This window comes from Danio rerio, chromosome 2 (assembly GCF_049306965.1).
Source record: "Danio rerio strain Tuebingen ecotype United States chromosome 2, GRCz12tu, whole genome shotgun sequence".
Taxonomy (NCBI): Eukaryota; Metazoa; Chordata; class Actinopteri; order Cypriniformes; family Danionidae; genus Danio; species Danio rerio.
In genome coordinates, this window is record NC_133177.1 from 23,896,846 (window position 1) to 23,921,275 (window position 24,430).

Consider the following 24,430-nt stretch of genomic DNA (forward strand, 5'->3'; position numbering starts at 1 on the left):
TTTGTGTATTCTATTAGCCAAGTTTCATATTCACAAACAGAAGTTTAGTGGCTCTAAACCTTTTTTTGATCTATTCAAAATCGACCTAGACCAATATTTGGAAACTATCCAGCATTCTCTTCATCCAAAAGCAACAAAAACGGTATCCTTATATTCTTCTTTTGTGTCTCTTTAAGATGTAACTTTATTTCATCAGTCCTATTTTTGTTACCCTGGCGTTTATTTGTCCTTGTGTGTATTTCTGTGCATTTTTTTATTTATTTGTATTTTTTGTCTCTATGTATGTAATTGTATTTGATTGACCTCTTTAATAAAAAAAAAAAAAAAAAAAAAAAATCAATCCCTGAAAAAAAAAAAAAAAAAAAAAAAAAGATTCAGAAGAAGATTCAGAAGAAGATTCAGAAGATTCAGAAGAAGAAGATTCAGAAGAAGAAGATTCAGAAGAAGAAGAAGATTCAGAAGAAGAAGATTCAGAAGAAGATTCAGAAGAAGAAGATTCAGAAGAAGATTCAGAAGAAGATTCAGAAGAAGAAGAAGATGATTCAGAAGAAGATTCAGAAGAAGATTCAGAAGAAGAAGATTCAGAAGAAGAAGATTCAGAAGAAGATTCAGAAGAAGATTCAGAAGAAGATTCAGAAGAAGATTCAGAAGAAGATTCAGAAGAAGAAGATTCAGAAGAAGAAGATGATTCAGATTCAGAAGAAGATTCAGAAGAAGAAGAAGATTCAGAAGAAGAAGAAGATTCAGAAGAAGATTCAGAAGAAGATTCAGAAGAAGAAGATTCAGAAGAAGATTCAGAAGAAGAAGAAGATTCAGAAGAAGAAGATTCAGAAGAAGAAGAAGATTCAGAAGAAGAAGATTCAGAAGAAGAAGATTCAGAAGAATAAGATTCAGAAGAAGAAGAAGATTCAGAAGATTCAGAAGAAGATTCAGAAGAAGAAGAAGATTCAGAAGATTCAGAAGAAGATTCAGAAGAAGATTCAGAAGAAGATTCAGAAGAAGAAGATTCAGAAGAAGAAGATTCAGAAGAAGATTCAGAAGAAGAAGATTCAGAAGAAGAAGATTCAGAAGAAGATTCAGAAGAAGAAGATTCAGAAGAAGAAGATTCAGAAGAAGATTCAGAAGAAGAAGATTCAGAAGAAGATTCAGAAGAAGATTCAGAAGAAGAAGAAGATGATTCAGAAGAAGATTCAGAAGAAGATTCAGAAGAAGAAGATTCAGAAGAAGAAGATTCAGAAGAATATTCAGAAGAAGATTCAGAAGAAGATTCAGAAGAAGATTCAGAAGAAGATTCAGAAGAAGAAGATTCAGAAGAAGAAGATGATTCAGATTCAGAAGAAGATTCAGAAGAAGAAGAAGATTCAGAAGAAGAAGAAGATTCAGAAGAAGAAGATTCAGAAGAAGATTCAGAAGAAGAAGATTCAGAAGAAGATTCAGAAGAAGAAGAAGATTCAGAAGAAGATTCAGAAGAAGATTCAGAAGAAGAAGATTCAGAAGAAGATTCAGAAGAAGAAGAAGATTCAGAAGAAGAAGATTCAGAAGAAGAAGATTCAGAAGAATAAGATTCAGAAGAAGATTCAGAAGAAGAAGATTCAGAAGAAGATTCAGAAGAAGATTCAGAAGAAGAAGATTCAGAAGAAGAAGATTCAGAAGAAGAAGAAGATGATTCAGAAGAAGATTCAGAAGAAGATTCAGAAGAAGATTCAGAAGAAGAAGATGATTCAGATTCAGAAGAAGATTCAGAAGAAGAAGATTCAGAAGAAGAAGAAGATTCAGAAGAAGAAGATTCAGAAGAAGAAGATTCAGAAGAAGAAGATTCAGATTCAGAAGATGATTCAGATTCAGAAGAAGATTCAGAAGAAGAAGAAGATTCAGAAGAAGAAGATTCAGAAGAAGAAGATTCAGAAGAAGAAGATTCAGAAGAATAAGATTCAGAAGAAGATTCAGAAGAAGAAGATTCAGAAGAAGATTCAGAAGAAGAAGAAGATTCAGAAGAAGATTCAGAAGAAGATTCAGAAGAAGATTCAGAAGAAGATTCAGAAGAAGAAGATTCAGAAGAAGATTCAGAAGAAGAAGATTCCGAAGATTCAGAAGAAGATTCAGAAGATTCAGAAGAAGATTCAGAAGAAGAAGATGATTCAGATTCAGAAGAAGATTCAGAAGAAGAAGATTCAGAAGAAGATTCAGAAGAAGATTCAGAAGAAGATTCAGAAGAAGATTCAGAAGATTCAGAAGAAGATTCAGAAGAAGAAGAAGATTCAGAAGAAGAAGATTCAGAAGAAGAAGAAGATTCAGAAGAAGAAGATTCAGAAGAAGAAGAAGATTCAGAAGAAGAAGATTCAGAAGAAGAAGATTCAGATTCAGAAGAAGATTCAGAAGAAGAAGAAGATTCAGAAGAAGAAGATTCAGAAGAAGAAGATTCAGATTCAGAAGAAGATTCAGAAGAAGAAGAAGATTCAGAAGAAGAAGATTCAGAAGAAGAAGAAGATTCAGAAGAAGATTCAGAAGAAGAAGATTCAGAAGATTCAGAAGAAGATTCAGAAGATTCAGAAGAAGATTCAGAAGAAGAAGAAGATGATTCAGATTCAGAAGAAGAAGATGATTCAGATTCAGAAGAAGATTCAGAAGAAGAAGATTCAGAAGAAGAAGAAGATTCAGAAGAAGAAGATTCAGAAGAAGAAGATTCAGAAGAAGAAGATTCAGATTCAGAAGATGATTCAGATTCAGAAGAAGATTCAGAAGAAGAAGAAGATTCAGAAGAAGAAGATTCAGAAGAAGAAGATTCAGAAGAAGAAGATTCAGAAGAATAAGATTCAGAAGAAGATTCAGAAGAAGAAGATTCAGAAGAAGATTCAGAAGAAGAAGAAGATTCAGAAGAAGATTCAGAAGAAGATTCAGAAGAAGATTCAGAAGAAGATTCAGAAGAAGAAGATTCAGAAGAAGATTCAGAAGAAGAAGATTCCGAAGATTCAGAAGAAGATTCAGAAGATTCAGAAGAAGATTCAGAAGAAGAAGATGATTCAGATTCAGAAGAAGATTCAGAAGAAGAAGATTCAGAAGAAGATTCAGAAGAAGATTCAGAAGAAGATTCAGAAGAAGATTCAGAAGATTCAGAAGAAGATTCAGAAGAAGAAGAAGATTCAGAAGAAGAAGATTCAGAAGAAGAAGAAGATTCAGAAGAAGAAGATTCAGAAGAAGAAGAAGATTCAGAAGAAGAAGATTCAGAAGAAGAAGATTCAGATTCAGAAGAAGATTCAGAAGAAGAAGAAGATTCAGAAGAAGAAGATTCAGAAGAAGAAGATTCAGATTCAGAAGAAGATTCAGAAGAAGAAGAAGATTCAGAAGAAGAAGATTCAGAAGAAGAAGAAGATTCAGAAGAAGATTCAGAAGAAGAAGATTCAGAAGATTCAGAAGAAGATTCAGAAGATTCAGAAGAAGATTCAGAAGAAGAAGAAGATGATTCAGATTCAGAAGAAGATTCAGAAGAAGAAGATTCAGAAGAAGATTCAGAAGGAGAAGATTCAGAAGAAGATTCCGAAGAAGATTCAGAAGAAGAAGAAGATGATTCAGATTCAGAAGAAGATTCAGAAGAAGAAGATTCAGAAGAAGATTCAGAAGAAGAAGATTCAGAAGAAGATTCAGAAGAAGATTCAGAAGAAGATTCAGAAGATTCAGAAGAAGAAGATTCAGAAGAAGAAGATTCAGAAGAAGAAGAAGATTCAGAAGAAGATTCAGAAGAAGATTCAGAAGAAGAAGATTCAGAAGAAGATTCAGAAGAAGATTCAGAAGAAGATTCAGAAGAAGATTCAGAAGAAGAAGATTCAGAAGAAGAAGATTCAGAAGAAGAAGAAGATTCAGAAGAAGAAGATTCAGAAGAAGAAGATTCAGAAGAATAAGATTCAGAAGAAGATTCAGAAGAAGAAGATTCAGAAGAAGATTCAGAAGAAGATTCAGAAGAAGATTCAGAAGAAGATTCAGAAGAAGAAGATTCAGAAGAAGAAGATTCAGAAGAAGAAGAAGATTCAGAAGAAGAAGATTCAGAAGAAGAAGATTCAGAAGAATAAGATTCAGAAGAAGATTCAGAAGAAGAAGATTCAGAAGAATAAGATTCAGAAGAAGATTCAGAAGAAGAAGATTCAGAAGAAGATTCAGAAGAAGAAGAAGATTCAGAAGATTCAGAAGAAGATTCAGAAGATTCAGAAGAAGATTCAGAAGAAGATTCAGAAGAAGATTCAGAAGAAGAAGAAGATTCAGAAGAAGATTCAGAAGAAGAAGATTCCGAAGATTCAGAAGAAGATTCAGAAGATTCAGAAGAAGATTCAGAAGAAGAAGATGATTCAGATTCAGAAGAAAATTCAGAAGAAGAAGATTCAGAAGAAGATTCAGAAGAAGATTCAGAAGAAGATTCAGAAGATTCAGAAGAAGAAGATTCAGAAGAAGAAGATTCAGAAGAAGAAGATTCAGAAGAAGATTCAGAAGAAGAAGAAGATGATTCAGATTCAGAAGAAGATTCAGAAGAAGAAGATTCAGAAGAAGAAGAAGATTCAGAAGAAGAAGATTCAGAAGAAGAAGATTCAGATTCAGAAGAAGATTCAGAAGAAGAAGATTCAGAAGAAGATTCAGAAGAAGAAGAAGATTCAGAAGAAGAAGATTCAGAAGAAGAAGAAGATCCAGAAGAAGATTCAGAAGAAGAAGAAGATGATTCAGCAGAAGGAGAAGAAGATTCAGAAGAAGAAGATTCAGAAGAAGAAGATTCAGAAGAAGATTCAGAAGAAGATTCAGAAGAAGATTCAGAAGAAGAAGATTCAGAAGAAGAAGATTCAGAAGAAGATTCAGAAGATTCAGAAGAAGATTCAGAAGAAGAAGATTCAGAAGAAGAAGATTCAGAAGAAGAAGATGATTCAGATTCAGAAGAAGATTCAGAAGAAGAAGAAGATTCAGAAGAAGAAGAAGATTCAGAAGAAGAAGATTCAGAAGAAGATTCAGAAGAAGAAGATTCAGAAGAAGATTCAGAAGAAGAAGAAGATTCAGAAGAAGATTCAGAAGAAGATTCAGAAGAAGAAGATTCAGAAGAAGATTCAGAAGAAGAAGAAGATTCAGAAGAAGAAGATTCAGAAGAAGAAGATTCAGAAGAAGAAGATTCAGAAGAAGATTCAGAAGAAGAAGAAGATTCAGAAGATTCAGAAGAAGATTCAGAAGATTCAGAAGAAGATTCAGAAGATTCAGAAGAAGATTCAGAAGAAGATTCAGAAGAAGATTCAGAAGAAGAAGATTCAGAAGATTCAGAAGAAGATTCAGAAGAAGAAGAAGAAGATTCAGAAGAAGAAGAAGATGATTCAGATTCAGAAGAAGATTCAGAAGAAGAAGATTCAGAAGAAGATTCAGAAGAAGAAGATTCAGAAGAAGATTCAGAAGAAGATTCAGAAGAAGAAGAAGATGATTCAGATTCAGAAGAAGATTCAGAAGAAGAAGATTCAGAAGAAGAAGAAGATTCAGAAGAAGAAGATTCAGAAGAAGAAGAAGATTCAGAAGAAGATTCAGAAGAAGAAGATTCAGAAGAAGAAGATTCAGAAGAAGAAGATTCAGATTCAGAAGAAGATTCAGAAGAAGAAGATTCAGAAGAAGAAGATTCAGAAGAAGATTCAGAAGAAGAAGATTCAGAAGAAGAAGATTCAGAAGAAGATTCAGAAGAAGATTCAGAAGAAGATTCAGAAGAAGAAGATTCAGAAGAAGAAGATTCAGAAGAAGATTCAGAAGAAGATTCAGAAGATTCAGAAGAAGATTCAGAAGAAGAAAATTCAGAAGAAGAAGATTCAGAAGAAGAAGATTCAGAAGAAGAAGAAGAAGAAGAAGAAGATTCAGAAGAAGAAGATGATTCAGATTCAGAAGAAGATTCAGAAGAAGAAGAAGATTCAGAAGAAGAAGAAGATTCAGAAGAAGATTCAGAAGAAGAAGATTCAGAAGAAGATTCAGAAGAAGAAGAAGATTCAGAAGAAGATTCAGAAGAAGAAGATTCAGAAGAAGATTCAGAAGAAGAAGAAGATTCAGAAGAAGAAGATTCAGAAGAAGAAGATTCAGAAGAAGAAGATTCAGAAGAAGATTCAGAAGAAGAAGAAGATTCAGAAGATTCAGAAGATTCAGAAGATTCAGAAGAAGATTCAGAAGATTCAGAAGAAGATTCAGAAGAAGATTCAGAAGAAGATTCAGAAGAAGAAGATTCAGAAGAAGATTCAGAAGAAGAAGAAGATTCAGAAGAAGAAGATTCAGAAGAAGAAGATTCAGAAGAAGAAGATTCAGAAGAAGATTCAGAAGAAGAAGAAGATTCAGAAGATTCAGAAGAAGATTCAGAAGATTCAGAAGAAGATTCAGAAGATTCAGAAGAAGATTCAGAAGAAGATTCAGAAGAAGATTCAGAAGAAGATTCAGAAGATTCAGAAGAAGATTCAGAAGAAGAAGATTCAGAAGATTCAGAAGAAGATTCAGAAGAAGAAGAAGAAGATTCAGAAGAAGAAGAAGATGATTCAGATTCAGAAGAAGATTCAGAAGAAGAAGATTCAGAAGAAGATTCAGAAGAAGATTCAGAAGAAGAAGAAGATGATTCAGATTCAGAAGAAGATTCAGAAGAAGAAGATTCAGAAGAAGATTCAGAAGAAGAAGATTCAGAAGAAGATTCAGAAGAAGATTCAGAAGAAGATTCAGAAGATTCAGAAGAAGAAGATTCAGAAGAAGAAGATTCAGAAGAAGATTCAGAAGAAGATTCAGAAGAAGATTCAGAAGAAGAAGATTCAGAAGAAGAAGATTCAGAAGAAGAAGATTCAGAAGAAGATTCAGAAGAAGATTCAGAAGATTCAGAAGAAGAAGATTCAGAAGAAGAAGATTCAGAAGAAGATTCAGAAGAAGATTCAGAAGAAGATTCAGAAGAAGAAGATTCAGAAGAAGAAGATTCAGAAGAAGAAGATTCAGAAGAAGAAGATTCAGAAGAAGATTCAGAAGAAGATGATTCAGAAGAAGATTCAGAAGAAGATTCAGAAGAAGATTCAGAAGAAGAAGATTCAGAAGAAGATTCAGAAGAAGAAGATTCAGAAGAAGAAGATTCAGAAGAAGAAGAAGATGATTCAGAAGAAGATTCAAAAGAAGATTCAGAAGAAGATTCAGAAGAAGAAGATGATTCAGATTCAGAAGAAGATTCAGAAGAAGAAGAAGATTCAGAAGAAGAAGATTCAGAAGAAGAAGATTCAGAAGAAGAAGATTCAGAAGAAGAAGATTCAGAAGAAGATTCAGAAGAAGAAGATTCAGAAGAAGAAGAAGATTCAGAAGAAGAAGATTCAGAAGAAGAAGATTCAGATTCAGAAGAAGATTCAGAAGAAGAAGAAGATTCAGAAGAAGAAGATTCAGAAGAAGAAGATTCAGAAGAAGATTCAGAAGAAGAAGATTCAGAAGAAGATTCAGAAGATTCAGAAGAAGATTCAGAAGAAGAAGAAGATGATTCAGATTCAGAAGAAGATTCCGAAGAAGATTCAGAAGAAGAAGAAGATGATTCAGATTCAGAAGAAGATTCAGAAGAAGAAGATTCAGAAGAAGATTCAGAAGAAGAAGATTCAGAAGAAGATTCAGAAGAAGATTCAGAAGAAGATTCAGAAGCTTGATCAGTTGGCGTTTCTGTGTGGAGTTTGTATGTTCTCTCCCTGTTGGTGTGGGTTTCCTCTGGGTGCTCCGGTTTCCCCCAAAGTCCCAAAACATGACGTACAGGTGAATTGGGTAAGCTAAATTGTCCGTAGTTTATCTGTGTGAATGAGTGTGTGTGGATGTTTCCCAGTGATGGGTTGCGGCTGGAAGGACATCTGTTGTGAAAAGCATATAAAGGACAAGTTGGCAGTTCATTCTGCTGTGGCGACCCAGGATAAAAAAGGGGCTAAGCCGAAAAGAAAATGAGTGAATGAATAAAGCTTTTAAGTCTTCGTATAATTTAGAGACTATATATTAAAATGTCGTTTTAAAACATTTTTTTAACCCTTTAACTGCCCCAGCAAGAAAAAAAAAAAATTTGGATTGTATCTCTTAACTCCTATATGTCACTAGTTAACACAATCAATGCATTTTTTTTTCAACACACCCTATAATTTCTAAAATATCAACCTTTATCAAATGGTAGATTTCAATAAAAGTACCAGCATTAATACTATGAAAATCTGAAAATATGAAGTGTAAGACAAATTCATTTACAAATATTTCATCTGAATAAAACAGTTTTAAATACTAAATCCTCTTTATTTTTATAAGTATGCCATAAAATATTTTAGATTCTCATTTAACATGATTTTGGTTTTATTGTAAAAAAATAAAGAAATAAAGAAAACAGGTGAGCAACATTTTTGTTGTTGTTGTTTTTATAGACCACAATGCTGCGTGTGTAAATCATTATTTAAAACAGACATACTTTAAATGACCTTAAAAGTCGTTATTAAAAACAGTCAAAATATGGTCAACCATTTGGTGGAGCAGACAGTTTAAAGAAGTATAAAAACTGTGAAGAAATCTGTCATTTGGCTCAAGAGACTGTCATATTTTTTACATTTACTTTAGTGAAATTATTAAAGACTTCACAGCAGATAGATTTGTGTAACCTGGGGCTGATTCCTACATCTTAACAAGTTTGTCTGGTTATAAAAACACTGGTTGTAACTTTAAGTAAGTTGCAGCAATTGGTTAACTTGGGTGACTTTTTCAAAATAGTTCAGTTGACAAATGCTCTGTCCCAATTTGCATCTGTCATAAATAATGTCCTAATGTGTTGTCTGTGTTCATGCAACTGGCTTTAAAGAAGAACATTTTTTGGATGCATTTATTTTAGGGCATAATGCAGCCTCTCATCATTTTCTTACCCTTCACTGGCTCCAAACCTGTTTGAGTTCCTTAAACATAATAGAAGTTATTTTAAAGAAAGCAGGAAACCGATAACCATTGATTTCAATTAGTTTTTCGTACTATGGATGTCAGTGGTTACCAGTTTTCAACATTGACAGAATAAAATCCTTGAGAAATTTATATTTAATATGTGAAATGCTAGATTTTTTGATCTATAATTGTTGTGTAATTGTCAGGTGAGTCCTGCAGAGGTCGCTGTGGTGAGCCGTTCCGCCGTGGCCGTCAGTGTGAGTGTGATTCTGGCTGTGTTCTCCACAACTCCTGCTGCCCAGACTACAGCACACACTGCGGTATGGTGACATTTATTAACTTACACTCATCACGACTTTACTGACCCAGTAAACTAATGATTATTAGCAAACGTTCAATTTTTACTTCTACAAATGTATGATAAATTCATTAAAAAAAAGACACATTCTAATGGACAAAAATGTAAACAATAAATAAATTCAGCTGTATAAGACTTGCTGTTTAATGAACATTAACTTTTTTCATATTTGACCCAGATTTTCCAACTCATATTTCAGTTGTCTGTCTGTTTTGACTGCATTCTTGTCTTTTTCAGATGCTTTCTCCCATTTGCAAGCTCCAAGAAGCTCCAAACCAAACAAACCAGCAGGTGTTTTTTTTAATGTTTATTTGATTCTCCTTTCATTACAACTACAGATTTGTTTGTTTTAAGCAGCTTTTGGGAGCCTTTAGGGCTGAATGGGTGTAGTAGAAACTCTAAATCAGTGGTTCTCAAACTAGAGGTCGTGGACAATGAGAGGGTGTCTCTTGGTAATTTCCAAAAATCGAATACATTTTAATAGTCTATTAAAATTTTAATAATCTATTAAAATTGCCATATTTTATTCATAACCTACAGAAGATTTTTGTTATAGTTATATTAAAAATACAAAATGCTAATAAAAAGCTATTGGCCTTTTCGATATATATTTTTTTTCATGACCCATGGGGTTTTTACACTAGATTAACAACACAGCAATCTCGTCAATTGCAGCAGATCCCACTAATCTAATTAGATGAGGTTAAATTAAAGAAATGAATGATTGACTATACAAAAATTAGACTGCTGCACTTTTTTGTGCTGTCAACATGCTTGTGTTTATATAGGTCTATTGATGTGCGTGAGCCATTGCGTGTTGATCGTTTATGTTTATTACCACCTTCAAAAATAGTGGGGGTCGCAAGTCACTGACATTGTTACTATGGAGTTCATGGGCTGGAAATTTTGGGAACCCCTTCTCTAGGTGCTGTGCAGAAAGTCATTATAAGGGCTTTCACACCAGAAGAACTTATTTTTATATAGTTCTAGAACTATTGATCGAAGTACCTGCTATAAGTCATGTACTAGGAACACCATTTGGGGAACTAATTTAGTTCCTACTTCAGAGCAGATTCTAATCCAGAACAATAGGAATTACAGTGATTTAAGTGCTCACTAATACTCAGAAAGCTAATTACAGCAAAGATTCCTGATCTGAAGCCTATGTGAGCCTCTAAGAACTTTCAGACGATCGTGAGAGTGAGGTGAAAGGTGCAGATACGTTTCATTTTGGAGATCAAGATGGATCATAAAGAGTCAATCTGACAATGAATTATGAGTAAATATCAAGCAGCAGTCATCCTTTAACAGATTTGTATTCTTTCTTCTTGAAATAAGAAACAGTGGGGATGCATTCTGACTGGAGCCCCTGTAGTACTTAGTTTATATTCATTTTAGACTGAATAAAGACAACATGTATTTTTGTTTGCTGTTTTGTAGATTATACTGAGGAGTGTATTGCAGCATGTCTTGCAGCTCAGCAAAACCCAGATGTGATGAGATATGGTGAGCTCACATCAAAATATATGTGTACTATGGTTATATAAAACCTTATGTGTATTCTTTTCTTTGAAAGAATCTTTTATACTCTTAATCTGTATTTATTTGTCTTTCCTCTCTTATGATCCTCCTGAAATCTAATATCCTGATTTAGCACACACATTTTTTTATGAATTATAAAGGATTATGCATTTAGGTCTGTTTTTGACTCAATGTTTTTAAATTTTTGACTTAATGAAATAAACTAAATGTTTAGTACATTTTGATTATAAACGTGAATATGTATGCATAATGATGCACCATTAAAACATGAAACATTGTTCACGTTTAATTTGAAAGTCGTAGTTTGAAAGATTTATGCTCAAGGTTTTTTTTCTTCACTCTCCTATTGGTGAAGTTTTTTTCCCTCTCCGCTGTCGCCACTGGCTTGCATGGTTCAGGATCTGAAAAGCTACTCATCAATGAATTTGCTCTTCAGTGTTTGGACTCTCAATAATGACTTCAAACCACACTTAACTGAGCTAAACTAAACTTAAACACTAAAAACTGAACTACCCTGATCCTGTTACTATGAACATTTATGTGAAGCTGCTTTGACACAATCTACTTGTAAAAGCGCTATACAAATAAAGCTGAATTGAATTGAGTAAATAGTATTAATTTGGTTAAAAACTGTGTGTGTCCTGAATTTGGGCTGTTCAACAGTGACACATTTAGAGAAACTCATTCATTCATTTAGTTTCTTTTTGGCTTATTCCCTTTATTAACCTGGGGTCGCCACAGCGGAATGAACTGCCAACTTATCCAGCACATGTTTTATGCAGCGGATGCCCTTCCAGCTGCAATCCATCCCTGGGAAACACCCATACACACTCATTCACACTAATACACTATAAACAATTTAGCCTACCCAATTCACCTATACCGCATGTCTCTGGACTTGTGGGGGAAACTGGAGTACGCGGAGGAAACCCATGCGAACGTGGGGAGAACATGCAAACTCACATTTAGAGAAATTTAGTTTTTAATTTAATAAAATTATTTATTATTAAAAGATGTTATTTTTAGAAGCGAATGGACTGAGAACTTGAAATTACCATGTTTTCTTTCACTTTCACATTCTCAGTCTATTTGCTTCTGAAAAATAATTCAGTTATTTTTTCCTACATTTTCAAAAGATGTATTTTTGTACCTAAAGTGTACATTTTTGGTACTTTAAAGGTAGGATACATATTAGCACTTAAATGTTTCAAAGATACACTATCGTCTTGTGTAATATGTACCTCTAAGGTATTAATATGGAACCTACAAACGCCTTTCGAAACGATGTTGCCTCATTGTCCGCCTGTGCACCTTTATTTCTGAGAGTGCCCAATTTTTTTTATTTTTCTCAAAGTCAAAAACTGAAGATACATTGAAATTGCATTATTTAACATAATAAATTTCTTTAGTGTCAAATGCTTGTTAGTTACCAGTTTAATTGTGTTAGGAAAAAAATTACCAACTCATTTTTATCAGTAGCTTATAACTTTTTTTTCAGGGAGTGGACTGAATAATTTGATGACTCCATCTGCCTCTCCGTTCCTTGCTGGTGATGTGTCTCAGGACGGCCCCTATACTCCTCTGTCCGCCTCTGACATCCCTGGTAACAGACTGATTAAAAAAAGATAGCCAATAGCAGAACAACAACTACTGGGGAGGTGGGGATAAAGATAGCAAGGCCCCATCTGCTTGTTCAAATTTACAATCCCTGCATAAAATAAATGTACATTTTCACATGTGTCAGCGATACATAAAGTTGAAGTGAGAATTATTAGCCCCCCTTTGAATTTGTTTTTACCTTCCTTAATTAAATATTTCCCAAAGTATGTTTAACAGATTCAGGAAATTTTCACAGTATGTCTGATAATATGTTTCCTTCTGGAGAAAGTCTTATTTGTTTTAATATGGCTAGAATAAAAGCCGTTGTTATTTTTTTAAACACCATTTTAAAGACAAAATTATTAGCCCCTTTAAGCTAATTTTTTTGGTTGGTGGGCCAAAAATTCAGGGGGGGTAATGATTCTGACTTCAACTGTATATTGCATATCTTGCATATTAACATGATGTACATTTGTGCAACCCTAATGCAAACCTACAAACATTTTATTTTACTTACACACACAAATACTGCTAAACTTAGATTTGTCATGGCATTTATTTATTGCTGCTCGCTGGTGATTTTAAGTGCTTCTTTGTTTCTTTATTTGCATGAAAGTGTCTGCTTAATAAATAAATGTAAGTTTTAGCACATGCTTCAGAATATAAACTGAACGACTCACATACTGTCACAGGTTTGTCTTCCAGTCCTTCTGAATTGCATCTGGCAGAATCGGATGCTGCTGCTCCCCTCCAGCCAGCAGGGGCTTCCTCTGAGAATCCACAAGCTGTACCGGTGCAGGTGTCTCTCTCCATCAGCGGGCAAGCAGACAGGCCATCCAGCAGTTCAGGCAGACCCAGCACTCCTGCAGACATCGCTCAGGCTCCAGCGGACAGCAGCCCTGCTAGACCAGGTTTAAAAACTGCTGATACATTTAAAATGAACACCAGCATTTCTAAATATTTTAAATGATTTATTATAATTATTTAACATATTCATTTTCTAAAGGCAAAATTATTAGACCTGCTGTGAAATTTAGATTATTTTTCAAATATTCTCCCAAGTATTTCTAATAATATTTTTATTAACTAATAAATGACTGTTGAAGTCATTTAAAGAATGACTGTTTTAAATAATGGTTTACACACACACAGCATTTTTGGTTTACAAAAATAAATAAAAACACATAATCGAGTTGCGCTACTACAGTTGATTTTGGTTTTATTGAAAAAAAAAAACAAGAATAGTTATTCATTTTTAAATGAGAATTTAATATTTTATGACGTATTTCAAAAAAATAAAGATGATTTAGCATTCAAAAATTTTGTTTTATTTTGATAATGGTTTTAAATAAATTGGTCATTGATAGAGCCAGTTCGGTGGATAGGGATGTTTGGGAGGACATGGTGCGTAAGGGCTGATGAAAGGAATTTGGCCAGGACACCGGGGTTACACCCCTGCTCTTTACGATAAGGGAGGGGGGGTGGGGGGGGGGGGGGGGGGGGTTAAAGGGATAAACCACATTATTTACTGAGACTAAATTAATTTGTTAGTAGAAATTAGGTTTAAAAATATTACGTTGAAAAAAAAACAGCTCCGCTAAACAGCACTTGGGAAATATTTAAAAAGAAATAAAATTTTCACAGGATGACTGATCATGGCAAGACACCCCAGTGTCTTTACTGAAAGAATCACATGCTCATTTAAATATGCTGAGTTGGGGCTGTGTTAATAATGGCTAACTAGTAAAATATTATGTCCTGTCATCATGACCAATAAAAATTAAAACGAAATTAGTATCATAGCTTGGTTAAAATGGCAACAATATCTTAAATCTTAACTTTTCCAAATTATTGATGAAAGATATTAAAGGTTGATCTCTGTGCCTCAGGGCCCAATCTCTGCAGTGGAGTTGTCATTGATGGAATGGCTGCTCTTTTCAACGGCTCCATTATTGTTTTCAGAGGTACACATTCTGCATTTTCCTCCATATTGTTTGGGTATAACTTTAAGACATTATGTCTTAAGTATTCACTTAGAGACATTAAGTGAAGTCTTGTCCATCCCAGGTCATTTTTTCTGGCTGCTGAACCCTAAGACCAGAAGGGCTGGTCCTGCTCGCAGAATCACTGAAGAACTAGGCGTCCCGTCACCCATTGACACAGCCTTCACACGCTGCAACTGCCAGGGCAAGACCTACATCATCAAGGTACTGGAGAACACCCGAAACAACGTCAGTACTTTTATTTGCAACCGTGAGTTTAGAAAATACTACAAAATGATACTCTCAAGTGAAAATACAGATACTACATGAAAACTATGTTAAAAGTATCTGGCCACAAATACTCACTCACTGCTTTTTGGGTTAGTGCCTGCTTTGGATCAGGAATGAACCACCAGTTACTCTAGCATTTGTTTTATTTGTGGCAGATGTCCGTCTAGCTGCATGACCAAAAATACACTTAAGTAAATGTAAAGAATAAAGCTTTTAATACTTAAGTTATGCCTATTGTGCATTAAAAAGGGTCATGTTTTGGTTTTGGGGGTCTCCAACAACAGGCTGATATGCATGCAGGTCAAAAAACACTTTCATGGTCTTATAATAAGCATTTATTTTTACCTAATTATCCCAACGGCTCCCATATGATTCATTCAGTGGTTCATTTGTTCACAAACCCCTCTTTAGTGCGATGCTAATCTTCACTGATTGGTTCGATGATCCAGTCTGTTGTGATTGGTCGACTGCGTTCAGCGCGCAAATGCCCACCACCGCTTATCAACAATTTTGAAGTAGTCAGACTGCAGAGTGTGTGTGAGCCCAATGCAGGAGTGCATTAAAGCAATGCAGTTTAACACCAGCATATTGCTTTATTCTTAACTATGACACACATTCAATATTAATCCTCACAGTGGCAAAAGCTGAACTAATTTAAAACTTGACCACTGCACCTGTGTAGAAACAGCTGACGGTGGCCTTAGCAACAACAAACAGCAGTGGATCGTAAGCTCACAAATGTATTTAAATCCATAAACAAAGCGCCACGCGTTGCGTTTTCAATGTGGTCTTAATGTGATACAGAGCAGATAATATAATAAATATATATAATAAAATAAAATATATAAAAATAAAAATATATAATATAATAAAATATGATAAATATAAAAGAGATAACCAGATACAGTTCAAGCGGTTACAAGTAACAAAACAATTAAATACATAATTTGCACGATAGAGAAAACAAGGAGGCAACCAATTTAATCGTAATCACTAACACTTGTGAAATGGTGGAAGAAACTGATCCATGAACATGTACTGTAAGGTTCTTGTCAAGCTCTGACAAAGTCAAATACATCAATAGTCTTTCTGATCCCTCTTTTTAAACAAACGGCCGATAAATTCCCCTTTTTAAGTGTCTAGATTGCTGAAGCGCTCGTCAAAAATTGACGGGAACACTGCACAAGGTTGGGGCTATAATGCTCAGGTATTTTTGCAAAAATAAACATCAACCACTGACTCTTCACAGCCTCATATTTAGGTTGGGAAAAAGACACTTCTTCACAAACTCTTTCTCACACCTCAGAGCACAGTGTCTTCGCAACATGATTCAGCCGGAATCTGCTACTGTGTTTGTCTTCCTCTTTTTCTTTCTACAGTGTTTGTGGGTGGGGCCGGGGGTATCAATTTTCCCGGGTCTGCGCATGCAACAAATGAGTCGACTCTTTTATAGATGAATCAATAGTTTTGAACGGTGCACTTTCAGATTTAAGCCTTGACTGGATATTTCACTTCACTCGGAGCTGTGGATTACACACTGGATGGAAGGTTATTTTCAAAAACCCATGATACGGGCTCTTTAAGATGTCAATGTACTTTTTTTTTTTTTTCCAAAAAATAAAAAATAAATACAAATTATGAGGGGACATTTTCGTTTAACCATGTAGATGTTTTGCAAAAAATAAATGTCAAAGTAATTTGTCAGATTAAGTGGAGGTAGGGACGAAAAATGGCAATGGCTTATAACATTTATAGTCTAAACGACAACAATTAAAGGTTAAATACATCTTACGTACTTAATTATAATTAAAAGCTTCTTTTTTACATAAGTGTGATTTTGGCCATGCGACTCAAAGGTTTGGAACAGTTTTTATTTTTATTTTTTGAGTCAATTTTCTATCCATTTAAAGGGTCATTCAGTTTCTCAACGCCATTTATTATTGGAAAATCACAGAATGTTCCTTTAAACCTTTGGGGAGATTTGTAACATTTAAATCATCAAATAACTGATTGAATAAAAACACTCCAGTATACTTAACAGATAACTAATAGAAATTAAGCTACAGAAAACATTAAGACTTGAAAATGTTTGTGGATGTACTGGATTTAGGATATTTGTTTTATTCTATGTAGCACTGATCAAATTTCTTACAAATAGTTTTTTTAAATTGACATTTTTTAAGCTGTATAAGCAGTATAACAAGCTGAAACAATGGACTTGATCATACATGTTAAAGGGATAGTTCACACAAAATTAACAAAAACATTGTGTTTTTATTATTCTGTTAAACACAAAAGACAATATTTTGAAAATGTGGGAAAGCTGTAGCCATTGACTTCCATAGTAGGAAAAACAAATACTATTATAGTCAGTGGTTACAGGTTTCCAGCTTTCTTCAAAATACCGTTTGTGTTCGACAAAAGAAATGCATACAGGTTTGAAACAAGTGAAAGAGTAAATGGCGACGATTGTCACAATTGGGTGAACTATCACTTTAAGCATGAACATTTGTTTATCATATTTAATGTGCATCATCATCTTATTCATCAGGTATATGTTTCCCACAGCAGATGCCCCTCCAGCCACAACCCAGTATTGGGAAAAATACACACTCGCATTCACACACACTCATACCGTGAGGCGACAGTGCGAACCGCTGAGCCACCGTGCCACCTTTAATGTGCATATGAAAGAAGAAAACAAAATGTTAAGAATTAGGGCTGTAACGATACACGATATAAAATCGAAATCGCGACACTCAGATCTACGATCCTGTGTCGCGGTGTAATAAGGAAGAATCGCGACACACCCACCCCGTGATACCTTTCCAATAACGTCACGCGTGCCTGCAAAAGTTGAGCTAATAAACACTTTTTTCGTTCGACATTACAAGCACTGCTCCGTTTAAGCCCTAGCAATATTTAGCCGGGAGAGCTCGCACGGAGCTCTTAGTAAGGGACCGTCTGAATGTGTCAAGAATATCAAAAACAAAACCAGCTTAACCCCGCTTGACAACCGACAACGCCAGAAACATTGCCAATGCTGTCAAAGCGGCCGGATTTTTAGCGCATATACGATGATTTGCTCACACTGTTAATGTGGCTGCGCAGAGAGGGATGGGCATTCATCAGATGTCAGGTAACAGCCAAACATTTCTGTAACCGTGCAGTGCGCTTTCTGTTTGAACCTTTGGGAGTGCTGACTGACAGGTGCGTGAGGTCAGAAAACATGACGAAGCTTTCAGTTAAAATAAACACAGTTTCTATAGTTATAGCCTACTTTATTTAGAGATAAAGGTATATGGCTCTGCATATAATCACTCTATCTTGCTGGAGTTTATAGCCGTTTCGCTTTACTTCAGGACGCATTAACACCGCTCTGAAGGCCTAATCGTTGTTTTAAGTTATCCAGAGCTGTATGAATATACAAATCTTGAATATCACAATAGTATTAAATATTAAAATTGTAACAACACAGACAGCAACACTTTTGCACAATCGATACCCAGCTGATTCAGTCGTTTATAAGAGGACCAGCCTCTTCTTTTTTCCTTGTCAACATAAAGGCAGTAAGGTGCGCCTTGTTTTCGGCCACTTGTTTAACTGCAAGGCATACTTAATTTGCGGGATGATAACGTATAACCCGTGCCTACAGACACATTTGCTAAAGAAGCAAAATAGAAGAAGAATATTGCTGTTTGATACAGACCTGTTGATGCAGAACCAGCGCTTATGTTGACCTGGATCTGCGTAATAAACGCAACAAATAGGCTTTACTTATTATTTTACAGCTTAAAGCATGTACGCAGATAAAGCAATATCATATTTAAACAATCTGTTTACAAAAAGTCTACATATGCGCGCGTGTTGTTGTCTTTTCATCAGGCAGCGCGCGCACTTGAACCGCGAGGGAGAGAGAGGAAACCATAGACTATATCATGACATAATCTTTAAAATAAGGATTTCTATTACAATGTAAAAGGTTTTGTGATTATAATAATAACAGCGGGGCATTAAATAAATGCATATTTTCCGTGGAGCAAGCAATTTGAGGAAGTCTGCGATTTTTATTTGACGGAAGAAATAAACATATGATTGGAAAAAAAAGCCTATGCCGGTTATTAAAAAGAATCAGTCAGTATTTTCGTTTTGTAATATAAATTAATTATTTAAGTGAAAATAATTTAGGGCAGTCCTATTTATTTTATTCATTTCATTTAGATTATTCTGCTCTTCTGTGCTAAACACTGCAGGTGCGTGAAGATGCTCTGTTGTTCTGTTCCGCTATTAATATATAAAAATAAATCAGTATTTTAAAATGCAATATTTAATGTGTCATACACAAAATAGACACGTCAATTTGTTTAATATAAAATTAATAGTAATCTGACCAGTTCACCGTTAATAACCGATTAGCGGCGGTTGTCGGTTAGCAAAATTAACGAAATGAGCATCCCTAGCTATTTAATTTACTTTTTCTATGCAAGAGAACTTGATTGAAAAATAATTTTCAACATGCTTGAACCATCTAAACAATGGAAATTAGTTTGGTTTTTCAACAGTATTTTGTTACAAAGAAAACAGAAGTGATATAGCTTTGGCTATTTATTTATTTTATATATGGCTATTTATATTGTTAATAATTTGCATAGTTAATATTGTTCTTTGATGTTTAGTTTATAAAGATTTTTCAAATGTTATTTTATTAAAATAGTTTTAAAAATCTTTTTTTTTCCCACCCCACACGAAAAAAATAAAATAAAAAATCGTGATACGAATCGAATCGTGGGTCAAAAATCGTGATACGAACCGAATCGTGGGTTTGGTGTATCGTTACAGCCCTATTAAGAATAAACAAAAACAGTTTTTCTTTAGAGATGTTGTCAATTACAGATCAGACTACTTGTACTTTTAACTCAATAAAGTATAAATTCTCAAATACAGTACAGTAATCAACTATTTTACACAACTTAAGACTGAACTGTATATTTTCTCTTACTAAGGGTGACAGTTACTGGAGTTTTGAGAATGGGGTTTTGGAGTCTGGATATCCCAGATCTGTGTCGCAAGATTTCGGTGGGCTCAGCGGTGACATCACTGCTGCTCTCCCAGTCCCAGCCACCAGAAAGAGGCCCGAATCGGTCTACTTCTTCAAGAAAGGTGCTGAATAGAGCCATCTGCCTCATGTGTTTCTATTTTGCATTTTCAATTTGTATTTTCTATTTAGGGGGTAAAGTTCAGAAACTCTCTTTTCCTCCTGGAAGTGGACCAAATTGCAGTGGGAAGAGGTCTAAAAATGCTGACAAGCCCTCCAAAAATGGCAAACAAGCAGGTAATCTTAAAGTAGTTTTTAATGCTGAATTAAGGTAAATAATTTGTATTAATAAGTGCTTGGAAGGCATTTAAAAAACATATTTTCCAGGAAAAAAAGGCTCTGTTATGGTTTATGAACACTTTAAAAAAAAAAGGAAAATGGTAAAAAGATGATCTACCACTGAAATAAATGTGGCAGCTTGAAATAAAACATTAATAAACATGTTTTAGTTTTCCTCACCCCACAACAAGCCTTTCAATTTACCAGTACTCAAAATGGGGGAAAATAAAGCATTAAAATATAAATAGAAGTTCTATTTTAGCAGCATTCACTGGATTACTGGAGATCACTTTCTTAAAATTTAATTTACTTCCATTTATTTTCCCTCATGTCGTTTCAGACCTTTGAGTTTCTTTCTTCTGTTGAACACAACGAAAGATATTTTAAAGAATGCTGGTTGCTGGCCATCGATCGACTTCCATAGTAGGACAAAAAAAAATAAAAAATCCTGACCAGCATTCTTCAAAATATCTTCAGGAAAAAGCAACTCATACAGCAGAGGGTGTCCAAACTCAGTCCTGGAGGGCCAATGTCCTGCACAGTTTAGCTCCAACTTCTTTTAACACACCTGCCTGGAGGTTTATAGTACACCAAGAAAGAGCTTGATTAGCTGGCTCAGGTGTGTTTAATTGGGGTTGGAACTAAAAATTGCAGGACACCGGCCCTACAGCACCGAGTTTGGACACACTTGTCATACAGGTTTGGAACACATTTTCATTTTGAGAAGAGTCAATCCTTATATCGTTAACCACAACTACTAATAAGATATAAAATGCGATTCATGATTGCTTATGTATCATTTGACAGAAATCCAGCTATCAGGGGAGATCAACATCAAGCTGAAAATGAAGGGTTTTCCCAGTGCTGTGTCATCAGCAGTGTCCATGCCCAACCCCAGGAAGTCTGATGGCTTCGATTACCTTGTTTTCTCCTGGCGTAAGTGACAATATAAGTGTTTTGCAAGGGACAAGACGTGTTATATATATTGCTGACTTGTGTACTTTCATTATTCCAAATGCTTTGCAACCAGAGCGATTTCCATAAATCATACGTTAATAGCCCAAAACACTCAATTTGTGCAATGAAGACGACAACTCCCATGATTCCATACTTAGTCATGCTGTCAAAAAACTGCAACTTTGTGAATACGCACACTGTAGCAACAAAGATGACATACCTAAAAGTGGAGTGTGTTTGTAATATTCAGTTGTGTAATAGTAATGAATCTGATATTAATTGAGTTATGACATTTGAAGTGGCGCATTTATTACCTCCATATCTGTGCTTTTTACAGCTAAAGTCTTGAACGTCAAGATTAGCGGTGATCTGCCTGCTTTGACTGCTCCTGCCAGCCACTCGTCACAGCAGAATGACATCACCAAGTGGCTCCACTGCGCCTAAAACTCCAGCGTTAAACAAACCGCGCCAGCAGCTGCTCTGCGAGAATGATTCTCCATTTATTAGCAAAACATAGCATCAGGATGATTACTCACAAAATGTAAAATAACAAATCTAAAGCAATGATTTCAAGCACACTGAAACCAAACATTAAACATAAAACAGCAGTGAGCTGATGGTTTTGAAGAGTCACGGATGTGAGCTCAGTGTTTCTGCCGGGCAGACGCTGGAAATGCAGCTGGATTTAGAAAGGGGAGCCTCTGCTGAGCCCTCGACCCCGACCTCCACGAGGAAAACCTACAAGAAAAAATTAAAACCAAGATTTTTTTTTTCCACAAGTTTTCTCCAAAACAAATCTGAAAGCTTCTGTATGCATTTACAATATTCTCTGCTTCATTAAAACTCAGAAAAGCTTTCAAATGCAGTCTGTGTGGTGTATCTGTACGAGTAAGAGTAGCAGGCTCCAACCTCACCTCTCCGGATCAGCTGGTTTCTCCGGGGCAGATGGTGCTGAGGAAGCAGACGGCCTGCGGGTTTAGCCTGACCGCTACTGGTGCTAGTGTCTAAAGAAACGTATTGAAATTAGGTCAAATGTGTGATGTCAATAACAAATAAATGTGTCAAAGTACAAAGTCACAAGTAGTTTTTAAATTCATGTTGGCTGCATAAGGTTTAAAACATATTCATTGTTAAGTATTCAACATATTCATTGTTAATAAATATATTATATAAATATATATATATATATATATATATATATATATATATATATATATATATATATATATATATATATATATATATATATATATAAAAAGCCCAGGAAGTCTGAAAACTTGGATGAGACATATGATATGTATATATATATATATATATATATATATATATATATATATATATATATATGTATATATATATATATATATATATATATATATATATATATATATATATATATATATATATATATATATGTATATATATATATATATATATATATATATATATATATATATATATATATATATATATGTATATATATATATATATATATATATATATATATATGTATATATATATATATATATATATATATATATATATATATATATATATATATATATATGTGTATATATATATATATATATATATATATATATATATATATATATATATATATATATATATAAATAAATGATGTTAATCATAATATTGATCATAAAAATTATGTTAAGTTTTTCAGAGAATAATCGCAATAGACTTTTTTCACATTTTCGGATTTCTTGGCAGCAGAGAAGTCATTATAGTTGGATAAACTTGAAGCCCACTGAATGGGCCATTTGCTCAGAAATTAAAAGTTAGTCAATAATAGAGTAATCAAGACTTTCAGAGAGAAAAAAAGAGGGAGAATACTGTGATACTGATATTAGCAGACAGAAGAGAGAATAACATCAAATTCACTGTCCCGCCCAAAGATGCTGCACGAGAAACATGTTGCATAAGCAGTATTTAGTTTTTTTTTTTTTTTATTTGATGCAAAGATGATTTAACACAAAAGTATAGCTTTATAACTGTACATATAATTATTTGAGAGAGAGAAAAAAACATTATGAAAAAAAACTTCAAGGAATAAAGATGCTGATGACAGTTAAACTAGTCAAAACCATCTTGTGAATAGGGTCCATTACCATTCCGGCGACCCCACACAATTACTATCCTTATTATTATTTATTTCTAGTACTATAATTAATTTTGCACCCAATATCATGGCTAACACAGGCATTACTGCTATGGTCAAATTCCAAAATAAATACTAATATTAATATTGTATCTTTTCTGCATTTTTTATTTTAAAAATACACACATCTGCATTGTTACTTATTAATCCTGATTATTATTAATGCTACTACTCCTGCTGTTAACACTACTAATACAATTACTATCGTTACTAACAATACCATAACTTATTTCTACCATAACGGTTACTACTACTATTAGCCTTATTCTTACTTCTACTACCATCACTAATATTGACAACTACCATTGTTACAACTATCATTGTTACTATAACTACTACTTCCACTACTGGTACAACAACAACTACTACTGCCACAACAACCACCACCACCACCACTACTACAACAACAACAACAACAACAACCACCACCACCACTACTACTACTACAACAACAACCACTACTACTAATACAAATCACCACTACCACTATTACAACCACCACTACTACTACTACAACAACCACCACCACCACTACTACTACTACAACAACAACAACAACCACTACTACTAATACAAATCACCACTACCACTACTACAACCACCACTACTACTACTACAACAACCACCACCACCACTACTACTACTACAACCACAATCACCACTACCACTACAACAACCACTACCATTATTACTACTACTACAACCACAATCACCACTACCACTATTACAACCACCACCACCATTACTACTACTACAACAACCACAATCACCACTACCACTAATACCACCACCACTACTACTACTACTACTACAACAACCACCACCACCACCACTACTACTACTACTACTACTACTACTACTACTACTACTACTACTACTACTACTACTACTACTACTACAACCACCACCGCCGCTGCTGCTGTTACTACTACTACGCAAGTTTATTTATATAGCACATTTTATACACAATGGTATCCCAGTCCCTGTAAAAATTTGAGTCGAAAACTCAATACTTCTTTCTACTCCAACTACTTGTAGCTAATAGTAAAACGTAACAGTAGGTGATGCTTACTTTCATATGTAGCAAATTTATCATATAAGATTTCCTTTTGAAAACATTTATTTTCGGAATGTATTTAGTGGATATCTGGAGAGTTTTATCACAGAGTTACATAAAATATTTAAAAATAAATGAATAGATGAAAACTGAAAGGAAGCAAACTAAGAATAAAAGCAATATGAGCAACGCTGTG

General features: G+C 34.3%; 2 protein-coding genes across 4 annotated transcripts in view; one reads left to right on the forward strand and one right to left on the reverse strand.

Annotated features, from left to right (window-relative positions):
* The first annotated feature begins 342 nt into the window (after positions 1-342).
* On the forward strand, positions 343-21,859 carry LOC141378041 (uncharacterized). Its single transcript, XM_073924900.1, has 12 exons — positions 343-7,749; positions 9,102-9,215; positions 9,491-9,544; positions 10,694-10,759; positions 12,294-12,398; positions 13,087-13,305; positions 14,284-14,358; positions 14,462-14,601; positions 19,671-19,827; positions 19,895-19,999; positions 20,849-20,977; positions 21,336-21,859. Exons 1-4 carry the CDS (start codon positions 538-540, stop codon positions 10,748-10,750), a joined length of 7,437 nt encoding a protein of 2,478 aa, XP_073781001.1. The 5' UTR covers positions 343-537; the 3' UTR covers positions 10,751-10,759; positions 12,294-12,398; positions 13,087-13,305; positions 14,284-14,358; positions 14,462-14,601; positions 19,671-19,827; positions 19,895-19,999; positions 20,849-20,977; positions 21,336-21,859.
* Positions 21,475-24,430, reverse strand: part of LOC141378042 (nucleoprotein TPR-like) — an 84,605-nt gene continuing 81,649 nt past the window's right edge. For all 3 annotated transcript variants that reach the window (XM_073924918.1, XM_073924908.1, XM_073924913.1), the window contains 2 exons: positions 21,913-22,002; positions 21,475-21,736 (listed from right to left, as the gene is read on the reverse strand). In XM_073924918.1, coding sequence (XP_073781019.1) covers positions 21,684-21,736; positions 21,913-22,002 — 143 coding nt within the window. In that variant the 3' untranslated portion in view covers positions 21,475-21,683. The remainder of the gene's footprint in view (positions 21,737-21,912; positions 22,003-24,430) is intronic.